This window comes from Thermobia domestica, chromosome 3 (genome assembly GCF_964235325.1).
Source record: "Thermobia domestica chromosome 3, izTheDome1.hap1.1, whole genome shotgun sequence".
Taxonomy (NCBI): domain Eukaryota; kingdom Metazoa; phylum Arthropoda; class Insecta; order Zygentoma; family Lepismatidae; genus Thermobia; species Thermobia domestica.
The window spans coordinates 155,341,560-155,367,772 of record NC_137456.1 but is presented as its reverse complement, the minus strand read 5'-3'; the positions used below and the strand labels follow the sequence as shown (position 1 = coordinate 155,367,772).

The window sequence follows — 26,213 nt, the reverse complement described above, 5'->3', positions numbered from 1 at the left end:
TATATATATATATATATATATATATATATAATCTTGTCTTCCTACACGTATATAATTATGATTATTACGTCTGTCTATAATCTAATTAAAAATATCCATTTTTAATATCAATTGAGAGGCTTTTCGGAAAATAACCCTTGTCAAAACACAAAATTTCTCTGAAGAATAAAAAGAGAGTTTCCTCTAGTACACACTAAGGGAAACTCTGCAAATCTGTTTCTTTATACGTGTCCCTGATATCTTCTAAAAGATGCACAGGCATGCAGCTTTCTATTAATTTTTCTGAAATAATCTTGTTTTCACAAGGTCTGTTTTTGCTGCAAGTCCTTCGATTTATGTACTACAATGGTACTGACCGAAATAGAGCAGGAACCAGATTTCAAAATTGCCTTCAACAGAGAATCATGAACAATTTGCATTCCACTTTTTTATATATTAACACTTTTCCCTCTTAATACTTACTCTGACGGTAAGAAAAAAACATGAAATAAGATATGCCTAACATACTTTATAAATAATCTGTTTTTAAACTGTTAAATGTTATTTACAGAAGGAGCACTTGCCTGTTATTAAGATTGTATACAGTTGCTATAACACATCATCATAGGTATTCTGCCTTTATTGGCAGGTCACTTGCCGCAGCTGTGAAGCTTCCATGCTCCACGGTCCTCCGCTAACCTTTTCGTCTTCGCGTATGATCTTTCTGTTTTAATATCGTCCATTAATTGTAGTCTCCTTCGCCCCCTCCCTCTCTTTCCCGACACCATACCCTCTAGGACGTCCCTCATGATGCAATCTCTTCTTAGGCAATGTCCCATCCAGTTTCTCTTCCTCTTCCTAATAATATCTAAAAGTGTTCTTTTCTCACCCACCATTTCTAACACTCTCTCATTCGTTTTCCGCTCGACCCAACTAACTCTTTCCATTCTTCTCCATACCCACATTTCGAAGGCTTCCAGTCGATTTTCGTCACCCTTACGCAATGTCCACGTTTCCGCCCCATACAGCACAACACTCCACACGAAGCATTTTATGAGTCTTTTTCTCATCTCTTTGTTCAAGGTCCCACAAAACAGACTTTTCTTTCTTTTAAAGGCTTCTTTCGCCATTCCTATCCTTGCTTTTATTTCACGTTCGAATTTCATGTCATTACTAAGAACACTACCCAGGTATCGAAAACTATTCACTTGTTCTATTTTCTCCCCTCCTACTTTTATATTTGACACAGACCCCTTTGTTCCAATCACCATGGCTTTTGTCTTTCTAACATTTATTTTCATCCCATATTCTTCAAAGCCCCTTCTCATTTTTTCTAACATTTTATTGATTTATATAACACAATAAATCTATAATAAAAAACGTAATAGAAGGACACCACATGCTTAAGAAATCTCTATATAAGAGAACAAACTATTTGATTTCTAGCATTAGTTTTCAATAATGTTATGCCACTCTTATATCTCGAAAAAGATAAAGAAATTTGTGATATCTTTAATGCATCATTCAGTCTTCTTCATCACTCTGTTCATTAACTGATATTGAATTTTAATACTTGCTCGGACAACTACAGATTGGAGTACAAAAGAAACTGCGATTCTTACATTTCCACTTCAAACTTACACACTCAAGTTTCTGACAGTTACACATGGTAATCTCTAAACAAAACTTGGAAATATCTTCGAGTGTTTTCAAAATTGGCTTCAGAATTTGGTTCTCCAAGTATCGTCCGGAGTCTTCTGACCTTGGTAGATAGATCTCACACTTACAAGTGTTTCCCAATTTGCTGTTTGTTATGAGATGGATCTCTTTATATGTTGTTTCAAAGCATCACTAGTTGAAGGTAATTTCTCCAGGCTGCATTTTCCTAAAAGTAGCAGCCTAGCTTCATCACATGTCTTCACATTAACCTTGAGGAGCTTTGTGAAAAACAGTTCTGCAGATTCTAAAGCTTTTGCTGATAAAGGAATCTGTCCTAGGGAAAGTGAAAGGTCACAGTTTTCTGAGTAAGTAGACCATAAGTAGATAATTCATTACTGGAGTTATTGCCTTCAGAACACTTCGTTGTTGTTTCCTTAGTTTTGAAGATCAGAAGACTGTTAAGCCAAACTTTTAGGTAGATGTTCAAAATCTTGAAGGAAAGCATGAAGAAGCAAATTCTAGAGTGATACTTCATGCTATGAATCACAATTTAGAAAGAATTCTTGTGATGGGTAGAGACACCGATGTATTCCTTCTGTTGATACAGCATTATTATAAAATTTCTTGTAAAGAATTGTACATGATGGCGGGATTTCAAAGACAAGAAGGTTTATTTTAGTTCATAAGCTTTTCCACTAGTTATGTAAGAATAAGAATAGAGGTAATGGCTTATCACGCTCCACTTGGATGCGATATAACGTCATATCCAGTTGGAACATCAAAGATCAAGAACTGTCTACTTACTCAGAAAGCTGTAACCTTTTATTTTACCTAGAACATATTCCATTATCAGCAAACGCTTTTGAATCTGAAAAACTGTTTTTCACAAAGCTTCTCAAGATTATTGTGAAGAACTGTGATGACGCTAGGCTCCTACTTTTAACAAAATGCAGGCTGGTGAGATTACCTGTAACAAGTGATGCTCATAACAACATATAATGAGATTCCATTACCAAACAGCAAATTGGGAAACGCTGATAAGTATGAGATCGATCCACCAAGGCCAGAAGACTCCGAAAGGTACTTGGAGGACCAAATTCTGAAGCCAATTTTGAAAACACTCGAAGATATTTCCAAGTTTTGTTCAGAGATTACTATGTGTAACTGTCAGAAACTTGAGTATGTAAGTTTGAAATGGAAATGTAAGAATCGCAGTTTCTTGTGCACTCCAATGTGTAGTTGTTCTAGCGAGTATTAAAATTCAATATCAGTTAATGAATAGAGTGATAATGAAGATTGAATGATGCATTAAAGATATCACAAATTTCTTTATCTTTTTCGAGATATAAGAATGGTATAACATTATTCAGAACTATAAAGTAACCAAGAAAGTTCCGTCGCTTTTTGTGGAGGTCTGTGTTCAATTGACACACACACACCATGAGTTGAATGCGAATGGAGATAAGGCGACGGTAAATTGCTGGTGTGGGTATGTCAAACATACTACCTGGTTGTGGGAGTTCAGTTTCACCGTGAATTTGTGTAAGGACAGAGTGAACATGGGACCTCCACAAAGCATCATAAGGGCGTGTATAGTGTACGAGTTCAAACTGGGGTCAAAAGCCTCAGCAGCGGGGTGAAAGATATGCTAGGCCTTTGGTGAGGATGTCGTGACTACGCGGACAGTGCAGTGGTGGTTCGACAAGTTTAAGGACAGGGACGAAACACTCTAAGACGCACCACGTGCCGGAAGACCAACACATGTAGAAAATGAAGATCTTCAGGCAGCAATTGAGGCCAACAATGGCCAGACATATGATGAACTAGGACTACAACTCAGTGTGAGTGGAGAAACTATTTGGCAGCACCTCCATCAACTTCGGAAGCACTATAAGTTGGGTCGATGGGTCCCACATGATTTGACTCCGAGCCAGAGGGCAACACGAGCAGACACTTGTGTTTCTTTGCTGTCTCGACTTAGGAAGGAGACATTTCTGGACAGGGTGTTGACATGTGATAAGAAGTGGGCCCTGTACGAAGCTCCACGGTGCATCATCATTGGTTAGCATCCTATGAACCGGACTCAAACAGCCGAAACCAGCACTGAACCAGAACCAGAACTATGTTTGGTGAACTACTCGCGGCATCATGCATCGGAAACTGCTACTAGCTGGTCGGAGCATTAATACAACTGCGTTAAATCAGCAGTTGAGCCATGTTCAAGAAAAACTCAAAACTCTGGATGCATCACTTTTGAATCGCAAAGGGGTCTTCCTGTTACAGGACAACGCTAAGCCCCAAGTGGCGAGGATGACGCGGAACACCATTCTACGGATTGGATAGGAAATGCTATTGCATACACCATACTCGTCGGACATTGCACCGTCTGATTATCACCTGTTCCATTTCTTCCTTGGAAGATTACCTTAGAGAACGCCAGTTCAAATCTCTCGTAGAGGTGCAAAATTCACTTGATATTTTCTTCGCTGAAGGAAACACCTACTTCTACTGCTATGGAATCCATCACTTTCCAGAGCGTTGGCAGAAGGTCGCTGATGCTGATAGGAACTATTTCAATGTTCCTGGTAGGTCTTAGATAGCATATCGATGTTCGAAGGTGGTGGGTGAAAAATCTACAGAACTTTTTGGTTACTTTTATACAAGGAATAAACAAAATATAAGCAAAGTGTCTTATGTCCTCTGATAATGAGTATCCTTCTTGTCCCGAAATATAGTTCAGCAATATTTGCTAAAACTGTGAGCATCAATTTCCATTCATACTGTTTCTCCATAGTAGTTATGCATTAGTTAAATTTTGTGATCATATGGTTCATCACTGCAACTTTCTGGAAAGAAGCAAAGATTTGATTCCCTGAACTGTACTCTTAAGGACATGTAGCATCATAAATCTTAAAACACTTTCATCACTTCGTTCATTAATTCCTTGTATTTAGGATTCCTTCTACTTCCAAATAAGTTTTTTTGTTACTGCTACTTTATTGCAATATACCTATATGCTCATTTCCCTTTGTCTGTTAGGTGTGCTTCAAACTTCCATTTTGTATAAGTTGTCGAATCTAAGGACCAACATATATACCTTATTTTAGCATCTGATTGACGAGCAAATTTGTTAACAGGACATGTAAACCTTTTGGCTATTGGACACACAGCCTTTACAAATTAAACCTAGATTCATGGGAAGGAAGCAAGATGTATATGTACACAAAATATAAGATTTTCCCGCTGCACATTTTTAAACTACTGTACTAACATCACTTATTTACAGAGATACTGAATATAAACACGCAAAAGGAAATTAATATAAACCCTTTGTATATATATTTACACTGAATTTCCATCTCCAAAGAATCCAAATAAAGCAATTTACGATCGTAGAAATCAATGCTTTCTCATTGTGGCTTTGAGTGTATCATCCTACAGTGTCTGAATAGTCATGGCAAAATGCCTCAAATGCAGACTTAAGTTGTTCACTATTTACTCAAACCAATTGTATTTGTTACAAATACATATTCATTTGTTCAAATTACTGGAAAACTGATCCCTAAAAATGAAGTTCTGATATGAAATCTGAATTTTTCGCTATAAATTTCTTTAAGGTTATTAATTTTAATCCCCAAAATGGAATCTTTGTAGTATAAGTTGTAATTATTTTCAACTTCTTATCATTTATAATGTAAATTATCCTAATTGAATTAATTTATTTCTTGCCAAAGAACGACCTCTACCTATGTAATATTAGAGAGGTTAAGTTCTTTTAATGAAGGCTAGTAGGTTAAATTATTCAGAAATGCAGACTCTTGAAATGAATCCAGGCTGGTATCAAATTTATACGATCAGGCACAGTCCTAAAATATGTGATTTACCTTTTCTTAATGCAATACAATGTTACCCCAATTTCCGGACTAATTAGTCGTGGACGTAATCTTGAACATACAAAATTCCGGATAACTGGGTAATTATGAACGAATGTTATACTTTGTTTAGAGAAATAACTGTTTCTCTAAAATAGCTTTTTTTTTTCACATGTCTTTCATTCCCATCAAAGATGGGCGGGCCGAAGAAGGTTATGCCTTCTCTATGACCAGAGATATATAAAGACTATTGATGATAAGAAGGGTAGAAATTTGCAGGCTGTTATGGAATGGTGTGAAATAGAAAGGATCATCTAGATGTGAGTTGGAGATGGAAGTCAGCTATTGATGAGTAAGGATTGACATAATGGTGATAGCTTTTTAAATACAAATAAAGTCGTCGGATTGTCTTACAATACGCATATGAGAATAGAGAAAAAAGACAGTATATTTTTGAAACTGATGAAATACGGCCTTAGAATTAGCTGAATATATATTTCAAAAATTCTAATTATTTAAATTTAACATAGCATGAAGCTGTAATTTCAAGGATTGATATTTTACGTTTCAAAAGGCCACAGTGGCTCAGTGGTAGAGCGTTCACCTCTGTTTTTGGAGTCCCTGGTTCGATCCCAGCTTGTGCCAAGGGGACTCTGTGGTGGATAAACACAGTGTACGTAGCATTTCTCGAGGTTCTCCCGTTTCCTCCCACTTTATTCATTCCATCATTATATTCATTTCTCATCACCACTGTCTCTTTTACCGTAGCCGGCATAACCATCGGACGTAAAACTGAATGATTTCGTTTCATGTTTCAAGAAGTTTTTAAATGTATCTTTTTATTTTCTGATTTCGATACAGATAGAGTTTTATCGTGTATGTTTTCTGTATAAAAGAGTAAATAGCCTTGTACTTACCTATTCATTTTTCTACTCATCGCCAGATCTTTGCAACCTTTAGCCACAGAAACTTGAAACTTTGAACACATGTTCACCTTAAACTCTAGGTTGTAAATAAGAGTGCGTTTAGTTGAATAGAAGTGCTAAGGGATAAAGGAAATCTGTTCTAATTATGTTATTTACAAAATTTCTTAAACTGTTACGTCTCTGACATCTTGAACATATGAACTCCTCAGAATCTAGGTTGCGAGTGAGACAGAATACTTTATTTTTCAATATTTAAGAGAAACGAATAGTAAGTTAAACCTTTTTTGTTTGTTTGTTTGTTATTCATGAGATTTTGGAAATTACAAATTACAAATTTAATTACAAATGTTACTTTTATATGCTAAACTATAGTAAGAGAAAGATTTGATAAATTCCTTTCGGAAGAGTGGGTAGTGAGATTCAAAAATGTTTTGTTCATATTTCGTAATTCTTTTGAAATGTGTATGATACAATCACGAAATTTATGTATATAAACAATCAGAATATACATTTTTTTTAAGCAAAAACTGATTTGGCTTATTTTGAAGACTATAAATGAGACTTAGGGATGGCTTGTGGAAAGTTCATTTTTTTAAGTTTAAGAGTTTTCAGCAATGTAAGCGCGATCAGATACAATCGTTTGCTGGAAACCTCCTCAAGCGATATATATTAAAGTTTATTACTTATGACGATTATCGTTTAAACAGGACAAGATTGTGTTCTATCATTTTCGGTTTGAATAGAGGATTAAGGGAAGAGACATAACGCATTCTTGAGACGCTGAATCAAATAAAGAAAATGTTTCTCGCTATCTTTTATCGTTTTAGCTGTATGTTGATTAATATTGAAACTGGAAAATATAGTGTGTGTTTTAGGACTTCCGATATCAGTAGCGAGATAAAAATGGAGACAGAATCTATTCTTGGGATGTTGATACGGTTTCAAAAAGCCAGCTATCGCTATCTATCACCGCTTTTTCTCTATATTGATCAACGTTAAAACTGAAAATGGTTAATTTCAAACATTTCTAATTTTAGTAGAGAGTTAAGGGAAAATATGGAACTTGTACTATTCCTATTAACCGATTCAAATCAACTGTTAGCGTAGGATAGTTTGGAAATAAAAGTTTAAAAAAAAGAGAAAAAACAGAAAAATAAATAAATATAATGTGCAAAGTGCATATTAGTTGGATATCTGTCATCAATTAACCTGTTATCTGCAATAGAGACAGTTCTTAAAATTTAATAATTTTATCTCTCGCCTTATTTATTTCTTTTGCATTTTCTAGATACTTTAAGTATCTGAATATATTATTAATCTCGAAGATTCGGTACGTTCCCAATCCACAAGTTAATAAATAAATAATTTATTTTAGAAATAGTGCGGCTTCCCTTAGTTGTTCCTGTTAGTGTAAATTTAATTGGATCAGGTCATGATCACAATCAATAAAATCTAAAACTGAGATGTTATCATGTGAAGTAATTACGACAAAGCCAAGAACTATATTTGAAGTTGTAATACTGTTTGGTTGAAGTGCGCAGAACACTGGAAAACAATCATTGCTCCTGGCAGAGGCGGATCCAGGACCGACTTCTGAGGGGGGGCGGTGGGTTGTCATACTGCTACTTTTAAGGGCTCCAAACTTTGGGATGGGTTTTATTTATATACGTAAAATAAGAAAGTTGCCTCTTCTGGGGGGGGGGGCGATCGCCCCGATCGCCCCCCTGGATCCGCCCCTGGCTCCTGGTAATATTAATGATTTCTAAAAACATCCATATTTCTATGTTCTTCCTCCCCAAACAAAGATGAGCGTTATACCTTAAGATACTGATTTATAGCCATCTGGGTAGTTTTAAAGAATCATTGGAAAGTCATTTGCGAACCTTTTTCATGGATACCCATTCATTTTGGATTATTCACATTATGTCTAGTAGGGTGGAGCATTTTGCACTTTTGTTGGAAATTCGATGACGACTAGTGCGGAAAAGGTGCCATTAGTGGCACCGACCTTACTGTTTTTTTATTATTATTATTATTTTTTCGACAACCCCTTACCCTGCCCCAATTGACTTAAAGTTTTTATGTGTTTGGTTAGGCAACACGCACAACACCAATGACAGAAAAGCTACTTCTGGTCGTTTTTAGAGTTACCTGATGGCTATAATACAATTATTTAATTAAAAGAAACTTGTAGCAATGCCAGTAAATAATTTTAAAATGACCATGAGTCAAAGTACAGCCATATTAGCTCAGTTATTGGCATTAATGTCCAGATTTTGTTTGGAATGCCGCATTAACGATGATTATAGGTATAAGCCTTGATATAACACGATTTTCTTTGTACAACTCTTCGCTTATTTTGCACTGTACGCAAAATAACCCAGAACTCACCACGGGGAGGTAGTTGCACATCGAACTCCGCCCACCCACCCATCCACCTAGGAGGCATACGTTGACATTTGACCTTAGATCACGTAGTTCTTCTTGGTCTTGAAGCGAGGCATTCTTGTTCTAGACTAAAGTTCGGCTCTAACGTTGATATCTCTTGCGTTCTGGCCGCACTTTCTTGACGCTGCCTCGGACACCAGCTTCACTGTGCGTTCCACAGCTTGACTATGGCAAGGAAATGTTGTTGTTAGAGTAGCTGAAGTTCGGATGTTTTTTTCAAGCTGCTGATCCGTTATGTTTCATGTGATTGGCGGCTCTGTTAGACATTTAGAACAATTAATCATGTCGTAGTAATTTTCAGCTGTAAAATTTAACTTCGGAACAATGAAGTCACGTGGGCAGCTTGATCTCGAAGTCTTCTGATGGGGCCCTTTTTTATCCTTCTCCAGCCTATCGTTCGAATATGCGGATTTTCATCTGCTGTCATCGCTATCAGCAGGTTTTCATGATGAGCGTAGTATCCGTTTGTTTGTAGAACAGAATGAACTATGTGTTGTAGATTTTCTGGCAGAAAACGTGATAGCTTAACTATGCTAAACAGATGCACGGCGCCCATTTCGCAAGAAGGATTTCCCCGCATTGAAAACCAGACGGGAGCGTATACTTTAACAATGTACTGGGAAAGTAGACACAACCTTGAACTAGGTTCATCAGTACTGATGTAGTGGCGAAGCATCCTACAGGCCAATGTAAGCCATCGTGAATATGATAATGGTCCTGGTTTTCTGTTTGCTAGATCGGTAGTACACATTCCTGTAGCAACAGCCTTACAAATTTCAAAGCGATAATTCTGGTCGCTGATTAAATCATCTGTTTTTTTCATTTCATACACCCACTCAACGGGAATTGGTGTAAAGGAAACGATCGGTGAACGTTCAAAATCCTTTAATTTCTTTCCGATGGGGCCGGACAAAGTGTTGTGTCCTGTCGTCCCACTATCCAATTCGGTAACCAGGTGTCGAAATGGCAACTCGTTGGTATGAAGAAGGCAAATGAGATGCTGCAGTTCCTTTCCTAATGATCTTTGTATCTGACTTATCACGCCGTTATCCCATCCTGTGTTCGTGGCTTCACCATTGCAGCCGACTTGCTCAAGACATGTAACGTCGTACTGGTTGTTCTCTAAAAGCTCCAATATAAAGTCGGCAATACCCTTGCCAGTGCCTGACTTAAGTGTAGCATGACCCAAGTATTCTGGACCGGGCTCCGACAGAACTGTGATATGCTTTTCTGAAATCTCTCGTCTTCGTAGTTTGCCGTTAATTTTTTCTTCCACAAGAATTGCAGCAATTTTTCCCTCGAAGTAGATATTTGTAATCGACCGGCCTAGGTGAGCCTTTTCTTTCTGGATCTTCTCACCCAGTTTATCTTTTCCTCTTCGTACCTTAGATCTGTCAACAACAAGATTTTTGTCCTCTGACGTTATGAGTCTCGCGTCCTGCAAAGAGATCAAAGCAACGTGTCTGTCTGAAGCTCCAGTTCTAAACGCTGCCTCCGCTGTATTTTGAAGACAGATGCGCTTTACGCTATGTTTCCTTCTTGGTCGTGCCTCGAAGTCAGATCCTGACGTGCTTCCCGATTCAACAGCTTCGCTGGATTCCCCATGACAACGCTAGTATCTTTGGCCTGCCTATGCCTAATCCCACTAGTTGATGGACTCGCTTCAACACTTCCAGCGTCTTTCTTGGTTGTCTGTCCCTTAAATCTGTTCACTTTACGGGAAAACATCTTTGACAGAGATTTGCTTGTTCGGACGTCAATGTTACCAATGCTCATTTTCCGTGATGTTCTCTGGTCCAACAGAAACTTGAATTCTCGATTTGGAATCTTGCGTGTCCTCTCACAGTTGCAATCTTCGGCGGTTTTACATTTGCAAGACGAAATATCAAAAAGAGACTTTTCGCGTGTGTAACAAAACCTGCACGAAGTGTTTCTTCTTGTCCTTGTCGACTGATATGTTTTTCCTTTGTAAGCCCCACACGTTATGTGATGGCATTCCAAATTCTGATCGTTTATTTATTCATTATTCTCATGATTTTGTTGTTCTTATTCATTCAATTAATTATTCAATAATTTGTCGTTAATTTTATTTTGCATTTCAACGCAAAGCATATATTGGCTAAATGGTACAATATCTGCACCTCTAAATTTCTTCGTGAAAAGAAAAGGAAGTCATCTTATATACTAAAAAAACAAATGGTTCCTAAGTGAAAAGAGAAGCTTAAAGAATGGAAGTTAAATGGTATTATTTAGATTGATAATTATCAGAAATATGACGGTTAAAACTATGCAGTGTTAATTAGTGAACCCACTCCGGGTTCTCACACGCAATTTGCGATGACCATCTTTATGTACTAAAACTGTTGAAGCATAATCAAAATTTCTAGTGGAAACAATGTTATCTGCTTTTGTGATATCTGATGGCTGTTTACAAGATTTAGGAGTATCTGGACTGTTGATGCTACAGAAAGTTATGAATATTTTACTAGGATATGGGATATATGTAAGTCTAATATTAATAATCATGTTTGAGAAATTAAAATCCGTAGAATGATTTTGATTACAAGGTTTATTGAAATGTGGAACTAGGCGTATTGCAAGTATGTTATACATGTGAAGAATACAGAAACGTCGAGAAATTGAATTAAAGAAGAAATAAGAAAAATAAATGCACATTTGTTATTGATAGAATAGTACAAAGTATATTTCATTTTAGGAAAGATAAAATATTTAATTAAATACAAATATAAAGAAGTAAAGTTATAAAAGCTCGAAATACGCCTAAGAAACTAAAAGGTGCAAAAGAGTACTGTTTATCCACATATTTCTTATTGCAATTAGGAATAATTTTCAGGATAGTCAACACACACAAAAAAGTTAACTATGGAATACCTTAAGGTGGATCACTACCCGGAAGTCAGTACATATTTTAGCTCATTGCCTTAACTACTGCGCAATGAAACGTTACACATTATAAATATTGTATTATAAGATAGAGTAATGTTTCAGCTACAGCACAAGACACTGATTCATTTGGTTGTGTTTCCTGATATCCAAAAATGTAACAAATAAAAGAATATATTTGATTCGTTTTATAATGAGCATACAAGTTGGCACTTGTGTAAAATCTTACTAGAAGTGATCAGTTTTACGAAATGTTTATTTGTATGGGTAAAGTATTTTAAAGTAACGATCTTATTACGAAATAGATATATTGTATTGACCGTTTTTCGTGTTATGTTTCATATTTTATTTAAATATTAATTTACATTTAAGAAAATAGATTTTGAGACGAAACTTGCGCAGAACGCCATAGTGCGTTGTTGTCAAATTTGTACGTTTACTGTAGTAGTCACAATAAGAAAATTCCTGCGTTCTAGCGTTGCAGTTCGAGAAGCGGAATTGCGGTAAGGGTCGAAAACTAATTTCTCTAGTAAGTATCTAAGCAGAATTCCATGATACTTCCTTTATTATCTGGCATCAGTAAACACTCGACACTATCTGGCAACGCCACACTATTTAAGTAGCGTTTAGCATAGCAGTGGGAACACCTAGTATTCCACATTAAGATAATAAACTGTATTTAAAAATCCAATTATTAATAACATTAACATATACCTGGAGATACATGCATAAAACATCTAAGAATATATCAACTTGAATTAGACCGTCGTCCAGTTACATTATAATTTGGATGGATCATTGGAAAACAGCTACATTCTGAAGGAAAAGGAAATAAGATTAATATGTAAAAAGCAGAAAATATGTTTCTTGATCAAATATGTGCATGTTAGTTTATATATGTATTATGTATAAATATGTTTTGTGCTGATTTGTTTTCTTTTAGGCTTACAGTTGTAGTAATAACTTGAATTGTGAACTGTTTGTTGGGCATTGTAATATTATACTTGTATCTAGGCATATTCTGATTATTCTATGTTCGATTCCTTGGGTACAGACTCCCCCCTTCCGTATCTGGAAGCGTTTGTTTGTATGTTCTTGCTTGGGATGTCATCCTAAGCTGTCTACTCGGGCCGTTCACGTCGCCTTCGTGAGTGCTTCCGCGTTCACGTAGTGTGACGTGTTCTATTTTTTCCGTTGCGTTGATTTGACTACTTACCTCACTCTTCGTCTTCTGTTGCTTTGAAGAAAGTCCACTTATAATGACAAAAGATGCATCAAAAGAAGATCACGTGACTAAATGGCAGTGGTGACGACGAGAGAGTGGCGTATCAAGTTTGACAACCCAAATCCAGGATATGAAGTTGAATCCAGCCTTCAAGAAGGAAGATGAATCCAGATAGTTTCCGTGAAGACTATCAACTTAGTACCATAATTTTAAGAAGTGTAACTGAACACTGGGGATGACGGTACTGATGATTAGACTTGGATATTCTCCATTCGGCGCAGAGAACTAGTTGCTGAAGTCGATATAGATGTTTGTAAGGTTATACATGAAGGAAGAAGAATTCAATTCTAGAATGCGGAGAGTCCTAGACTGAGGAATTGACGTCGATAGGATAAATAAATTGAAAATTTAATAATTATCAGCGTTCTGCAAGATAGCAAGTTATATTTGAACCTTGAGTCATCGGATCTTATTGTTAGTGGGAACCCGAATGGGTTAGTTTATAGAATAAAATATTGCCACTTTTAGGGAATAAAAGAACGGACTCGATTAGTGATGCTGATGATAAACAATATCAGTAGGGAAAAAATCAAAATGCGAGAAATTCGAATGAAGAGGAAAGTGAAATGTCAATGACGAGTAATAAGAAACCGAATTTAAAAATAGAAAATAAATTTGATTCTAATTAACTGTCCGAATTAAGAGGTGACGTTCAGAATTTTGCACAAGATTTGAAAGAAGAACGTGCTGAAACTCTGAAACTCTTTGTCCAACTAGTTCACAAATGTCAGTCACTGGTAATTTAGTTACACTTGCGTCACCACTTAAACCACTTCGAAACCAATGATCATGTTGCATAACGTCAGCGTACGTGGGTAACTGCACTTCACTCATTTCACTTGGAGTTCCAAATAAGCCTCGTTTCACACTTTCCCTCGTTGGTCTGCTGTGAGGCTTTTTCTTCATCTTGCTTTCCATTGCTTCCGAACTTGGAAACCAAAGTATACAAAATGTTTCTGAATCGTATCGCACTAAGAAGACGGTAACTTTAGGTATAGTGCACAAACTCTCTGTCTTAACAAAAAAAGTAGCGAACTAAAACCGTTTAAGCTTAAGCTGCAATAAACTGGCCTGTTGGATTGGTTGGACGAAGTACGCAATATTTATACCACCGCCGAACTTCGAGCGAGAATATTCTAGAAACGTCGGCGTAGGTTCTGGATTCAACGAGGCGAGCGGGAGGTGCGCGAATCTTCTGGACGGAGCCGGACGTTGCGACGACGCTCGAAGAGTGTGGCCAATGTAAGCAACCACGAATTTGTGTAGCCTACCGATAGATGGCATTTGCTGCCGGTGTACATAACAAGCAAAGAGTTGCCAAAAACAAATCGTGTTAAATCAAGAGCTATGCCTATAATAATCGTTAGCGTGGCATTCCAAACAAAATTTGGACATTAATTCCAATAACTGAACTAATATGGCTACACTTTGACTCATAAACATTTTAAAATTATTTACTGGTATTGCTACAAGTTTCTTTAAATAGAATAATTGTATTATAGCCATCAGGTAACGCTAAAAACAACCACATGTAGCTTTTCTGTCATTGATGTTGTGCGTGTTGCCTAACCAACACTTAAAAACTTTAAGTCCGTTGGGACAGGGTAAGGCGTTGTCAAAAAAAATTAAAAAATCAGTAAGGTCGGTGCCACTAATGGCACCTTTTCCGCACTAGCCGTCATCGAATTTCCAACAAAAGTGCAAAACGCTCCACCGTAATGTCTAGCGTTGTTGTTGGGCATTATTTTTTTAAACATGTTGGTACGCTTTCGAATGAATACTATGTGCCACTATAATGTTTTTATATGTCATTAATGTATGTATTTTCACATGATTGATTTTCGTTGGTTTGACATCATGATGGCTATTGAAGCTAAACTGGTAGTTATATTTAGAATGGATTGTTAACGTAGCGAGTAAAATTCTGAACTTTTAATTATGTTTAATACTCAGCTTTAACTTTGATACATTTAACGTACATTGCTACTATTAGAAATGAAATACTTCTTTATTATGATCGAAAGTAGTGTACATAAAAATATATTGAAAGTAATTATTTCTTAGAGAGGAATGGGTAATTGATTGTAAATTTTACTTAAATATAAACTAAAAAGATACATGAATTAAATCATCAAAGAAAAAATGATTGTATCGTGTACATGTGATTCAAGTATTAAGTATTTGTTTAATCAATCGTATACATAGATATATTAGACAACTCAACTGATAATATTTCTTGTATTATTTTCCAGCCACCACCACCAATAAAAGAACCAGAAAAGGTCCAATCAGAACTGACATCCCCGGCGTCCGTTGTCTCTGGAGTAACGGAAGAAATGGCCACTAGCGATATCGTAGCCATCACTGTAGAAGTTACCGATGCCAAAGAAGTTATAGAAGGTGAAGAAGATGAGGAAGAAGAGGACGATGAAGAGGAGGAGGAAGTAGCTGCATATTTAGAAGATGACATCGACGACGTAGAGACTGGAAGGAGAAAAACAGCCGAAGAAAATAAACTACAAGAGACATGGAGAAGAGTATTAATAGGTCCTGCTCTTCTATGGCAGAAAACGAAAAAGTGTGTTAAATATCTCAATCAACCAGGTGAAATTCGAATTAAAGATGCGGATTCCCCTAAATTTTCGAAAATCGACATTTATGCTCGAAGATGTTTCCCCATTATGTTCTCGATGCTACTTACAATTTACTGGATACTTTATTTGTATTATATTACGGACGAATTCCCTCCAGAACCTTCAGCACTTGCGAAAGCGAAAGCATTGGATGCTGCGAAAGGGTCAGTGTTGTTATGACGAGAAGATGAAGAGAACATTACAACCAAGGAAAACAACGGTAAGGACTCTACAGTTGGTGGCACTGAATGTAGTAATACCAATATCGTAACGAAATCCAATGCTTAACCAACGACATCTTTGGAATGAACAACAGTAGAAATCCGTGTCTTGTGGCATATTAATGTGCTGAAGTGTTGGTCAAATAAGCATACTGTTTCTTGTTTCTTGTTTCCATTCTTGCTGCAAAAAGCATTGTGAACTTCTGTAAATTATATTCCAAGACTATCTACGATTTCCGTTGAAGGAAGGAAAAAATATTCACTTTTTTGCATACAAAAAAATGCTTTGCACGAATAAGACATAAAACTGTGTTATCTCCCATTTAAAAAAATCACAATACAACTGATGATGCAAGATGAGTTTTTACATCACATTCGAAACATTTGTAGAATATCCACCTAGAAGCTTCTCTGTACCGAGATATGGTGATAACCATGTGCCAGTAAGTGAAGGAACAAGGTGCTTGTTTTTACTTATACATCATAAATCCAAACCTTTTTAAGACCAATATTGTAATGTAGCCTGTTTTTCTTTATACTTTAAAACAATGCATGACTTCGACTCTTAACATCAGGTCTATAAGAAATATTGAATTCACTTCATAATTACATAATGCGAATGTTGTTTTATCACGTCTTTTCATAATAAATTTTATACAAGACCTATTTAATAACCAAGTTCCACAAACATCTGGTAAACCTATATTTCAACGTAAATATTAACAATGGAAGAAATTGGTCAAATATGATATGCGTAAATATGTCATCACGTATTCTTCTGATGAGACTAAGAAAAATCCTTGGAGGAAGCCTCGGTCATGATTTCACAGTGTCAGAATTGAACCTAGGATATAAAGTTTAAGCGAGAATATAAACATCATTCTCTAGATAGAGTTATATACAGGATGTAGATCTTTGTACTTTTACTGAGATTCGAAATCAAGAGTATGCGCACATTCTTAAACGTGATTTTTAGGGTAATATTTTTGAATGAGATTCAGCATAGACAGTGTGGTGGTTGAATTATTAATGATTCAACTATAGTAATGCAACAAAAATATAATGAGATATTCTATTAAATATACAGGAAATATACTAAATACGCTAATTAAGATAATCCGAATATCGGTTCCTTTTAGATTTAGAATATCGCTACGTTCTCATAACTAAAAAAGTACAATGAAAACGTATCGTATTATAACACATACTTCTTCATTGCATGCGCTTGTACCTAGACATTTTATAAGTAAATTATATCGAACGTATTATTCTTTTACATACAATTTTCGATGTTTTTAATGACAACTTTATTATTTATTTTATAAAGTGCATCTCTTAACTTAAGATACTGCAATATTCGAACGTAATTTACAAATATTTAGTTGAGTGAAGTTCCAAATTAAAATTTATTCTACGAAAACTTAATACTATTCTAACGAGAAGAAATATAAAAGTAATAGAAGGCAGAATATTAGTTCCAGAGTCAAGCACTTTGTTCAAAAATGTAGAATGCTTATAATTTTTATAGAAGTGAACAAGAATGGTCAGAAAAAGTACAGGATAGGAATTAGTGCATGTTAATAATGCATTGACACTAGTCATATACGAAAAAAGAATGTATTCTTTCTCAGAAGTCAATAAAATTTATCTTAATATGTAATGTATTGTAAATTCCCTGTGTGATACTTCACTGGAGATATAACTTAAATCACAAGATACAAATAGTATAAGTAAAGGTAAATCAGAACAAAATTGTATTTATATGATTTTCTCAAGAGGAATTTGTTTAAATGTACTATTTTGAACTTTGTTTCAAAAATGCGAAAATGACGTATGACGTACTATCATTTTCAAGATGAGTACATGAAAATTTGGTTTACACCTTCTATTGCAAAAATAAAGATTTACAATAAAACAATTCTTCACGAAAACTATGGTAAGCAAATAAAACTATGAAATAAAAGAAATATATAATTCATATTGCTTGTTGCATTATTAATGATTGAAGTCAAATAATATCAAATGATTAATATTTCAAATACCAGCTGCAGTTTTCTGAAGTTACTCTGTAGAACAAGATCCTGGGGCGATCTGTGAATTTAATGATTTAGAGACTATCAAGATGAAACTATATTTTTATTAGATTCCATTCAATATTAGACGGTTTCGTCTTACTAAGAGCTGCATAGTGGAGATACTTAACATGAAGTGGATCATCAACACAGATTTTGTTTGATTAGAATAATTCCTTTTTTTACCATATGATAAGTATATGGTGTACAAAATTGCGAAATTACCTGAGCCTTAATTTCACTAAAACTAAAATATATAAATATAAAATCAGATGTAAGCACTGTGATTTGTACACAGAAAACTGGTAACAGTTACTTGATATTTTACTAAGAATATATGTAAATAGCAACATGGCTTTGTGTACAAATCCTGGACAGTAAACGTTTCTTTTTAAGTTTAATATAAGTATTTACATAATCTCATTTGCATGTAATTTCATCTCGAACAGTAAGAAAGGTACTACATTCAATTTTGGTCTTAAAGATATTAGTTTGTTTTATGCCTCTATTTTGTTAAATACTTTCAAAATGTCAGTGCTGAAAAAAATGTTTGTAATTATTTGTGTTGAAACTTTGTTTACGTTCGCTTTGTTATTTCATTTGTGTTTCTGTTCAGACGAAAGATAAATACTATAAAACTCTATGAATTGTTAAACAATTTTTTTATTTTTTTATTAATGTATTGCGTTTCCTTATTTTCTTACCTTTGTAAGCATGCAATCATTTTTTATCGAAGCACAAAGCATGTTGTATTATGCTTAAATATTCACTTACATAGTGCAAAGTTGTTGTTTGTTATTGTATAGTCAAAGTTCGTTATTAAGTCTGCAACATAGAGCAAGATAATTACAGCAGGTACAATTACTTTTTCAATCGATGTTATACTGTTTTACACGCGTAGTGTTTATGAAGAAAATTATTGTAATTTTCACCCTTACTAAAGACTGAAAATACTTCTTGGGTAGCCTATAGGTAAAATAATTCGATTTATGAGCTTACAACAAGTGGCATAACGAGCTTAGTAATTTAAGGTAAGGCTATGCAAACAGAAGTATCTTCTCGGAATAATAACAGAGGATGTTAGATTTTTGAGAGCGACTTCACAATTATTAATACTTTATATCGCTAAAACTTGATAGAATGCACTGTGTACTTTTTTAAAAGATTTTACTCAATAGATTAATTCTAGATGTAGATAATTGATTATTTTTAAACTTACAGAACTTTGATGTAGCATTGAACTAAAATAATATATTATCGAACTCAAATAATTATACAGTATATACAGAGAGAGAGACACTCATGACATAACCTCAAACATTAAGAATACATTTATCACGTACACAAAACAATAATAAATTGTAGAAAGTTAATGACACATTACTCATCGTACCAGCCGATGTCCACACCACCAGCAGTTACTACTCTCCAAGTTTATCAGGCACTACCAGCAGTTCGCTTGTGGTTCTCACGGCGGGGTCACGGAATCAGTTTCCAAGACAATTTTTTTATACTTCGTTTTGAGGTCTGTGATTATATTCCAGCGTGAGTTTCGTGTAATGTTTAATAAAGATGCATCAAACCAGGCAGTATCAGCAGTTTATGGAAATAAGGTGTTTGTGTAAACGCAAGAATATTGCTCTGTCGCGTGTTTATGATAAAATTAAAACAGTATAATGGGCGTTTCAGAAAAATCCTGGTCATTGAGCCGCTGGAGTAAGGAAAAAATCAGACATGGCAAAGAGACGATGATTCGGCTTTATTTAAAAACTGTGCATGAGGTGTATTTGGTGCAGATCTTTGTATGAGCAGAGAAAGTGAAATGGCGTTATTTTTGCGAGGACATTTAGTTGAAAATGCAAATAAATAAACAAACAAACAAAGACGTTTCTTCGTTGAAACTACGTTTCATCTTAGGGCCATTTGTTCAAAGACAGCATCCCTAAAGGCTTTGTTCCTGAATAACTAGAAAAAATAAATTTCGAAGAAAAGTAGTTTAATGATTAACACTATCGTTATTTAGGTTATGAGAAAATACAGGATTTGTCCACTGACCAGGTATCCTGTCTGCACAATAAATCAAAATAAGAGGCAGTGGAAAAAAGGCCGTTTTTAAAAACAAGTGTCAAAGTTAGCCTACCGTTAAAAAGTTGGTTGCCTAAAGATCCCCTTAAATTGTACTCTCCGATATACGTAAAAAATTAGTGAAATATAAAAATAAGTGAATAATAAATAAGTGAAAAATAAAACTTCGCCATGTGTATTCCATATTCCGTATGCCCACTACAAACCATCCCTAATCACCATAAACAGCTCATATTCCAACCTGGACTCTATCTCGCCCAAAACAGTCGTCATGGAACCAATCCTTGTAGTCGTTACTCTTTAAGCAATCCTTCCCATCAATTGCATTCTAATAATAATCGCCACACTTATAACAATGATTTGTACTACGTTTCTTTGATATCCCTTTCCCTCCATTTTCACAACTCTTTTGAACCTGAGTGTCTTCCTTTCTTGACTGTTCATTTCGGCAACACAAAATACAGCAAAAATACAGTTCCCACAATACAAAAGTACGACTTACATTAATTGAGATAATTTTGTTTGTAATCGCCTGTGCATGATCCCGACTAAACCATCTATTGACAGCTAATTACCTGCTTATGTTATGTGCATTCATGAAAATGGAACACAGAGGCGAACCTTGTTACTCTTGTACTGCATATCATTGTAAGACATATATTTATTAATCTAAATTCACGACTACCATAACAATATTTATGAGGCCGTCTTACCCCACATTCTTATGCACAGAAGGGGCCGCATTACTCCAACTACTATCATGCAGGGAAACCAACAAGGGACACGCTTGTATGTTATTGCATTCAAACCAGGAAGCAGCACTGGATGCTCGACACCTCCTCTAATACTCCTATACACCTGACTTCTATATAACTATAGATTCACTTCTTTTCATTAAGTAGAGAGTTATATCAGCAATTTGGATAGTATCACTTTCCTTTGTATTTATTATTGTGCAGCAGGATGTTTCCTTTTAGCAACATGTCGCTAATGTCATCCAATTTCAGAAAGTCTTACTCTGTGTTGGAACAGGAATTGTTAGCTCCAAATTTCGCGGCGCTGCGAAACACAGCGTTGCATGTAGGCTGTCTTTAACAACTGGCCGTCTTTGAACAAATGACCCTAGTGGCAAAGTGGCCATAAACAATGTCCATTTTCACAATTAAATACTAGTGTAACTTTCGGTAAGTCATCGTTTATTGTGTGGTGCTCCACGAGAGATAAAAGGTTATTTCTTTTTGCTGGAGTAGACTTGGCATAGGATTGTCTGACGACTCAAAGCTACACGCTTTGGAGAACTGATGTCACACCAGGTGAATACCAATGGTGGTTCCATTATAGAACTAAACTGAACTGTGTTTATTTTCTCAAGATGAATATGCTTTTCATTGTATTTTTATACAGCTCTCAGTCGAGGTGCTGAAACGGATACATTAATCGCCTTCCTTGGCCACCGCGTTCGCTAAATCTATATTTGGGATTTATTAAATGAAGAGTTTGTTTATCACTATTGGCTATGTCTTCCAGGAACTTGGTTATCTTACATTACGTACTGGAACTACACGTGATCTAGAGTGAATACCAGATGATTAATTCATGAAAAATTTAACCCGTTTATGTTGTGTCTGTGTAGGGTAAGAAATATTTATTTTCGAAACAGCATCATTCTTTTCCGTATGACCTGTATATGCGTGTAAACATGTACAGCTAGTTTTTCAACAACTATTATTTTAATTGCTTAAATGGAATCAAACTTATTGCCTGGACAAAGTATATTAACCCAGGAGCTTTTCTCTAATATATAAACCTAAATAGAAACAATCATAAGAATTGATATTTAAAAATATATAGGTATATTATTTGTTACAAGTTTGTAATTCATAAAAACACTAATTTTAAAATGTGATTTTAAAACGTCCTCTAATTTACCTAAAGTGATAAAATATCAATTCGTTATTTTAAATGTTAATTTAATATATATGAATCAGCATTCTCAGAATAATTATCGCATACGTCCATACAATTTAAGCTATTGATGAGAAATTTCATATTTCTTATATATTCGTACAACAAACTTATTCATTTACCGATTTAGATGAGTACCAGAACTTAATCAAAGAAATGTATTAGAAATTTGATTTGTAATAATTATAATTACAGTTTAACCTTTAGTCACTTAGGTTATAAGATGGAAAGAAAGCGATAAAATGAATAAAATATTTTACCTTGTTCAGCCTCTTTTGAATAAGTATGATGTTAGAAAGTAAATGCCTGAGAGCAGACGTTTATTCTGCTAAGTTGCTTGTATTACATGTAAAAGATATTTGTTAGTTGTAATAGCCTTCTGTCCGGCAATTAATGTTATTGTCGGGTGAAATTAAGAAAAAAATCTGTGTGAAGAAAACTCAATCAAATGTCAGAGTACAAATTTTGACCAACAGTGAACTTTTATTTAGATCTGCTCTCGTATTAAAACGTATTTTTTAACGCTTTGTCTACTGAAGATAATGCTTACTATCTTTCGCAATCCCGAATATCACAGATTATCCCGTTTAATCAGGTAAAGAAATGTTTTCCGATACGTTTGAAATTTAGAGTTATTCCTCAATATTGATGGATAGAAGAATCGATATAAAATACAAGGAGTAGGAAAGTATAAAACACAGGTGATTAGTATATATTGTATATACAAGTGATGTGGATTATTAGTGTGACGCCAAGTGCGAACATGAAATAAAGAAAGGTTAGGAACGGCGAACTAGTCCATATTAATAAGAAAACTATATTGTGCGGAACTTTGAATACATCTTAAATATTTAAGGAAAAGAATCATAAAATACTTCCTGTTAACTATTGTACTGTACGAACAAAAAAAGCGACAAAAAAGAAGTGAACAAAGTTCAAAAGATAGATGCTGAGAACAGTTAGAGAATCGACTGAATTATATGAAATGTTCGGAATAGCAGAGCAGAAAATAAGAATTTCAAATATGATTTGAAAAGAAAGAGAAAGTATTTGGAACATAGACTAAGAAGAATCTGTATATTTTGAGGGATGTAGAAGATCGTTGGGAGAAAAAGAGGGATAGGCAAGATTGGACGGTATTAATTCAAAGTATTAGCATGGAATTAGTGTAAACAGTTAATGAGCGGTATTGATACAGAACATTTGTAAGTTAAAGGAAAATATTTACCCAAGATCCAGATGTGTGGTAAGTTCAGTGTCTGTGATCTTGTAGATGCGACTTGTGATTCAACCATCACAAGTTCCGGAAGAATTAGAAGACAAAGAAAGAATCACTGACTGAGTTAGAAACATTATTCTAACTTGTTATTTTTGGTCAAGCTACTTTTCGATATGTTGTTTGACAAGCTCGAACTTAATGCTTTTAGTTTCATTTAGGAGATTCCATAGACAAAATTATTATGTGACTAACATTCAATGAACTATGAGGTTCTGCGAAAATGCGAAGTGATAATAAATATACTCTCTAATTTGGGTGGTTCCACTGTTTGTTTGTTACTTGTTCTTGCTAATAAGTGCACCTTTGTGGTTTTCAGATATCCTTAACGTGTCTCCTGGGTATGTAGTAATTTTGTTTATTACAACAGCGAACAGGCCCTCAATGTAATTCTATATTCACAATAATGTTATCCTTTCCTTTAATTACAAACCATTGTATTACAAGAATCGCAAACCTTCTCCTTTACACAACTTCTGCCGGAGGTTGAGGGTCGGTTTCATTAACATCTAGAAATTAAGAATTTTTATCTTAAAAATAAGCTGCTTAAATCTAATATATAAAATTGAAAGTGACTATTTTTGTGACGTCATACCTCTTGAACCACCCGACCGATCTCGATCAAATTTTCAACATAGATAAGGTTCGGACCTGATATGCCTTTTATCATTTGACTTTGACGGAGCAACGTAGGAGAGGTGGAGGGTGGAGATATTTAAAAATGATTGAAAATGTCCAATATTAGTGCCGAATCCATAGTTTTCGAGGTCGCTGACATGAACAGTATCACTTTCCATGCTGTTTAAATCTAAATTCAGCCCCGCAACTAGGAGGAGGGAGACGAGGAAGATATATAAAATGATCGAAACGAACCGATTTCAGAGAGAGCTTCAGTAACAGTAAAAAAATAACTGACTAACGGAACATATTACTAATTTTTCTCATTTCAACCCAGTGAAGCGGGTATTCGACGCTAGTCATGCTTTAAAAATTAAAATTCTATGCGATCGCCGCAACAACGCTCCGGGGAGCTCAAATCAGTACCAATACTATTCTAGCATTCAATCGTAGTCAGTGTGGACCGATGTAGTCAAGATGAAAAGCAAGTACAACAGAATTTCATTCCTGTGGATAAAAATACATGGTCTCGAAAGATGAAATAACAAACGATAAAAGATGTATATTTTAGAAACAATTCGATGTTCCCTTACTCAAATTTACAAACAAGTGTGTGGAATAGTTTTTTAAATATTTCTATTTTTCTACGTTTCCATTTTTACTTTCGAGCGAGGAAAGACAAGAAGAAAGTATGGTGGTCATAAAAAACGAATTTGATATTTCAACGGATTTACAAATTTAATAGCCCGTAAATATAGAGAAAGTTATTTTTCGACATCTGGCCTTCTGTTCGCCCATTTGTCCTGACGTACACTCACCTAGAGGCCATACCGTTCAACGTATCTCAACCACATTTTAAACTTAAAGGTTCATATGTAAATCTCCAAGTTTGTTTCTTCCTTTTTGAATTTTTTTCCTACACCTAATAATAAGGGCAGTATACTTAATGGAAAAAAAATTAAAAATAATAATTTTCTCAAAAGTCGGCTCTAACGATTTTCTTTATATTTCATAAAACAATTTTACAAAAACAACCCCATTATGCAGTGTAAGTAATTTCTCTGAGAAGGATAATATATTCTTGAGGTGAGTTTCCTTTCAAATGATTTTCTCAAAAGTGACTCAGGAGATTTTGTTCATATTTCCTAAACACATACTTCGTTAGCATTTTGAGCAATATTCCGTAACTCATTTGTCTTTTAAAATATATATGAGGATAGTTTGTTCTTGAGGCAAGATTTTATCGGACATTTTTTTAGAATCAACAGAAGCCATTCTCTTGATATTTCATAAATAACAAATCATTAATAACTTCATAACATTGTCTAAATTATTCCTTACGGAAAGAAATCACGAAGGGTAGTTCACTCTTCAGAATGAGTTTGTTTTCAGATTATTTTCTCAAAAACAACTGGGGTTATTTTGGCCATATTTCGTAAATATTCTGTACATATTTTATTATTATTCTTATAACGTTGCTTAAATCACTTCCACGAAAATATCCACAAGGGGCAGTTTATTATTGGAGTGAGTATTGTTAAACAATTTTGTCAAATACCACATGCGATTTTGATATTGTTTTACAAATATTTCGTTAGTAACCTTACCTATGATATGAGTTATTTATTATGGAAAAATCTACAATTGGTATTTTACTTTCGGGGATTAGTTTTCTTTCGCTAAAGCTGTCCGAAAATGCCTTATAGTTTTGTTTGTATTTCACAAGAAAGTGTTTCATTAATAACTGCAGTACAACATAACTTAGTTTATGAAATTGAAGCAGAATGTTTAGTGAGATGGGTCGTACTTTTAATTATCGTTTTTCTTTAATTTTTTGTACATAACAGAAACAAAACACTGAATTCACATACCAGCAGGGATGGTTGTACGTTTCCTTGAATATGTAGCAGACGTCCACTGATCATAGTAGATTTCCATCGACCACCAGCGAGTCCGGAAACTGTATCGCGATTGAAACTGTAGACAAAGCCTATATAGATCAAAGGATGATTAGAACATGAAAATAAAGTTGAGTTGATTTTGAGTTTAACGTCCCTTTCAGCAGCGAGGCTACATGAGAAGGGACCTACAGATTAACGTGGAATCCGAACCACATGAGCTCAAGTCAGGATTCGAAGCCGGGCCTCACACACCTAACCGCTTAGCCACGGAGCTCAGCATGAAAATAGACCCAGACCTTTTAGCCTCATCGCTTCGCATGACGAGGCCCCATGAAAAGTTTGTATACATGCATCATTAATGATGAGAGA

At 35.0% G+C, this 26,213-nt stretch overlaps 1 protein-coding gene across 1 annotated transcript in view; it reads left to right on the top strand.

Moving 5' to 3' along the window:
- Positions 1–18,638, top strand: part of LOC145680822 (gamma-aminobutyric acid receptor subunit alpha-6-like) — a 663,305-nt gene extending 644,667 nt beyond the window's left edge. The window contains exon 8 of the mRNA XM_081751910.1: positions 15,326–18,638. Coding sequence (XP_081608036.1) covers positions 15,326–15,886 — 561 coding nt within the window. The 3' untranslated portion in view covers positions 15,887–18,638. The remainder of the gene's footprint in view (positions 1–15,325) is intronic.
- Positions 18,639–26,213: the final 7,575 nt, after the last annotated feature.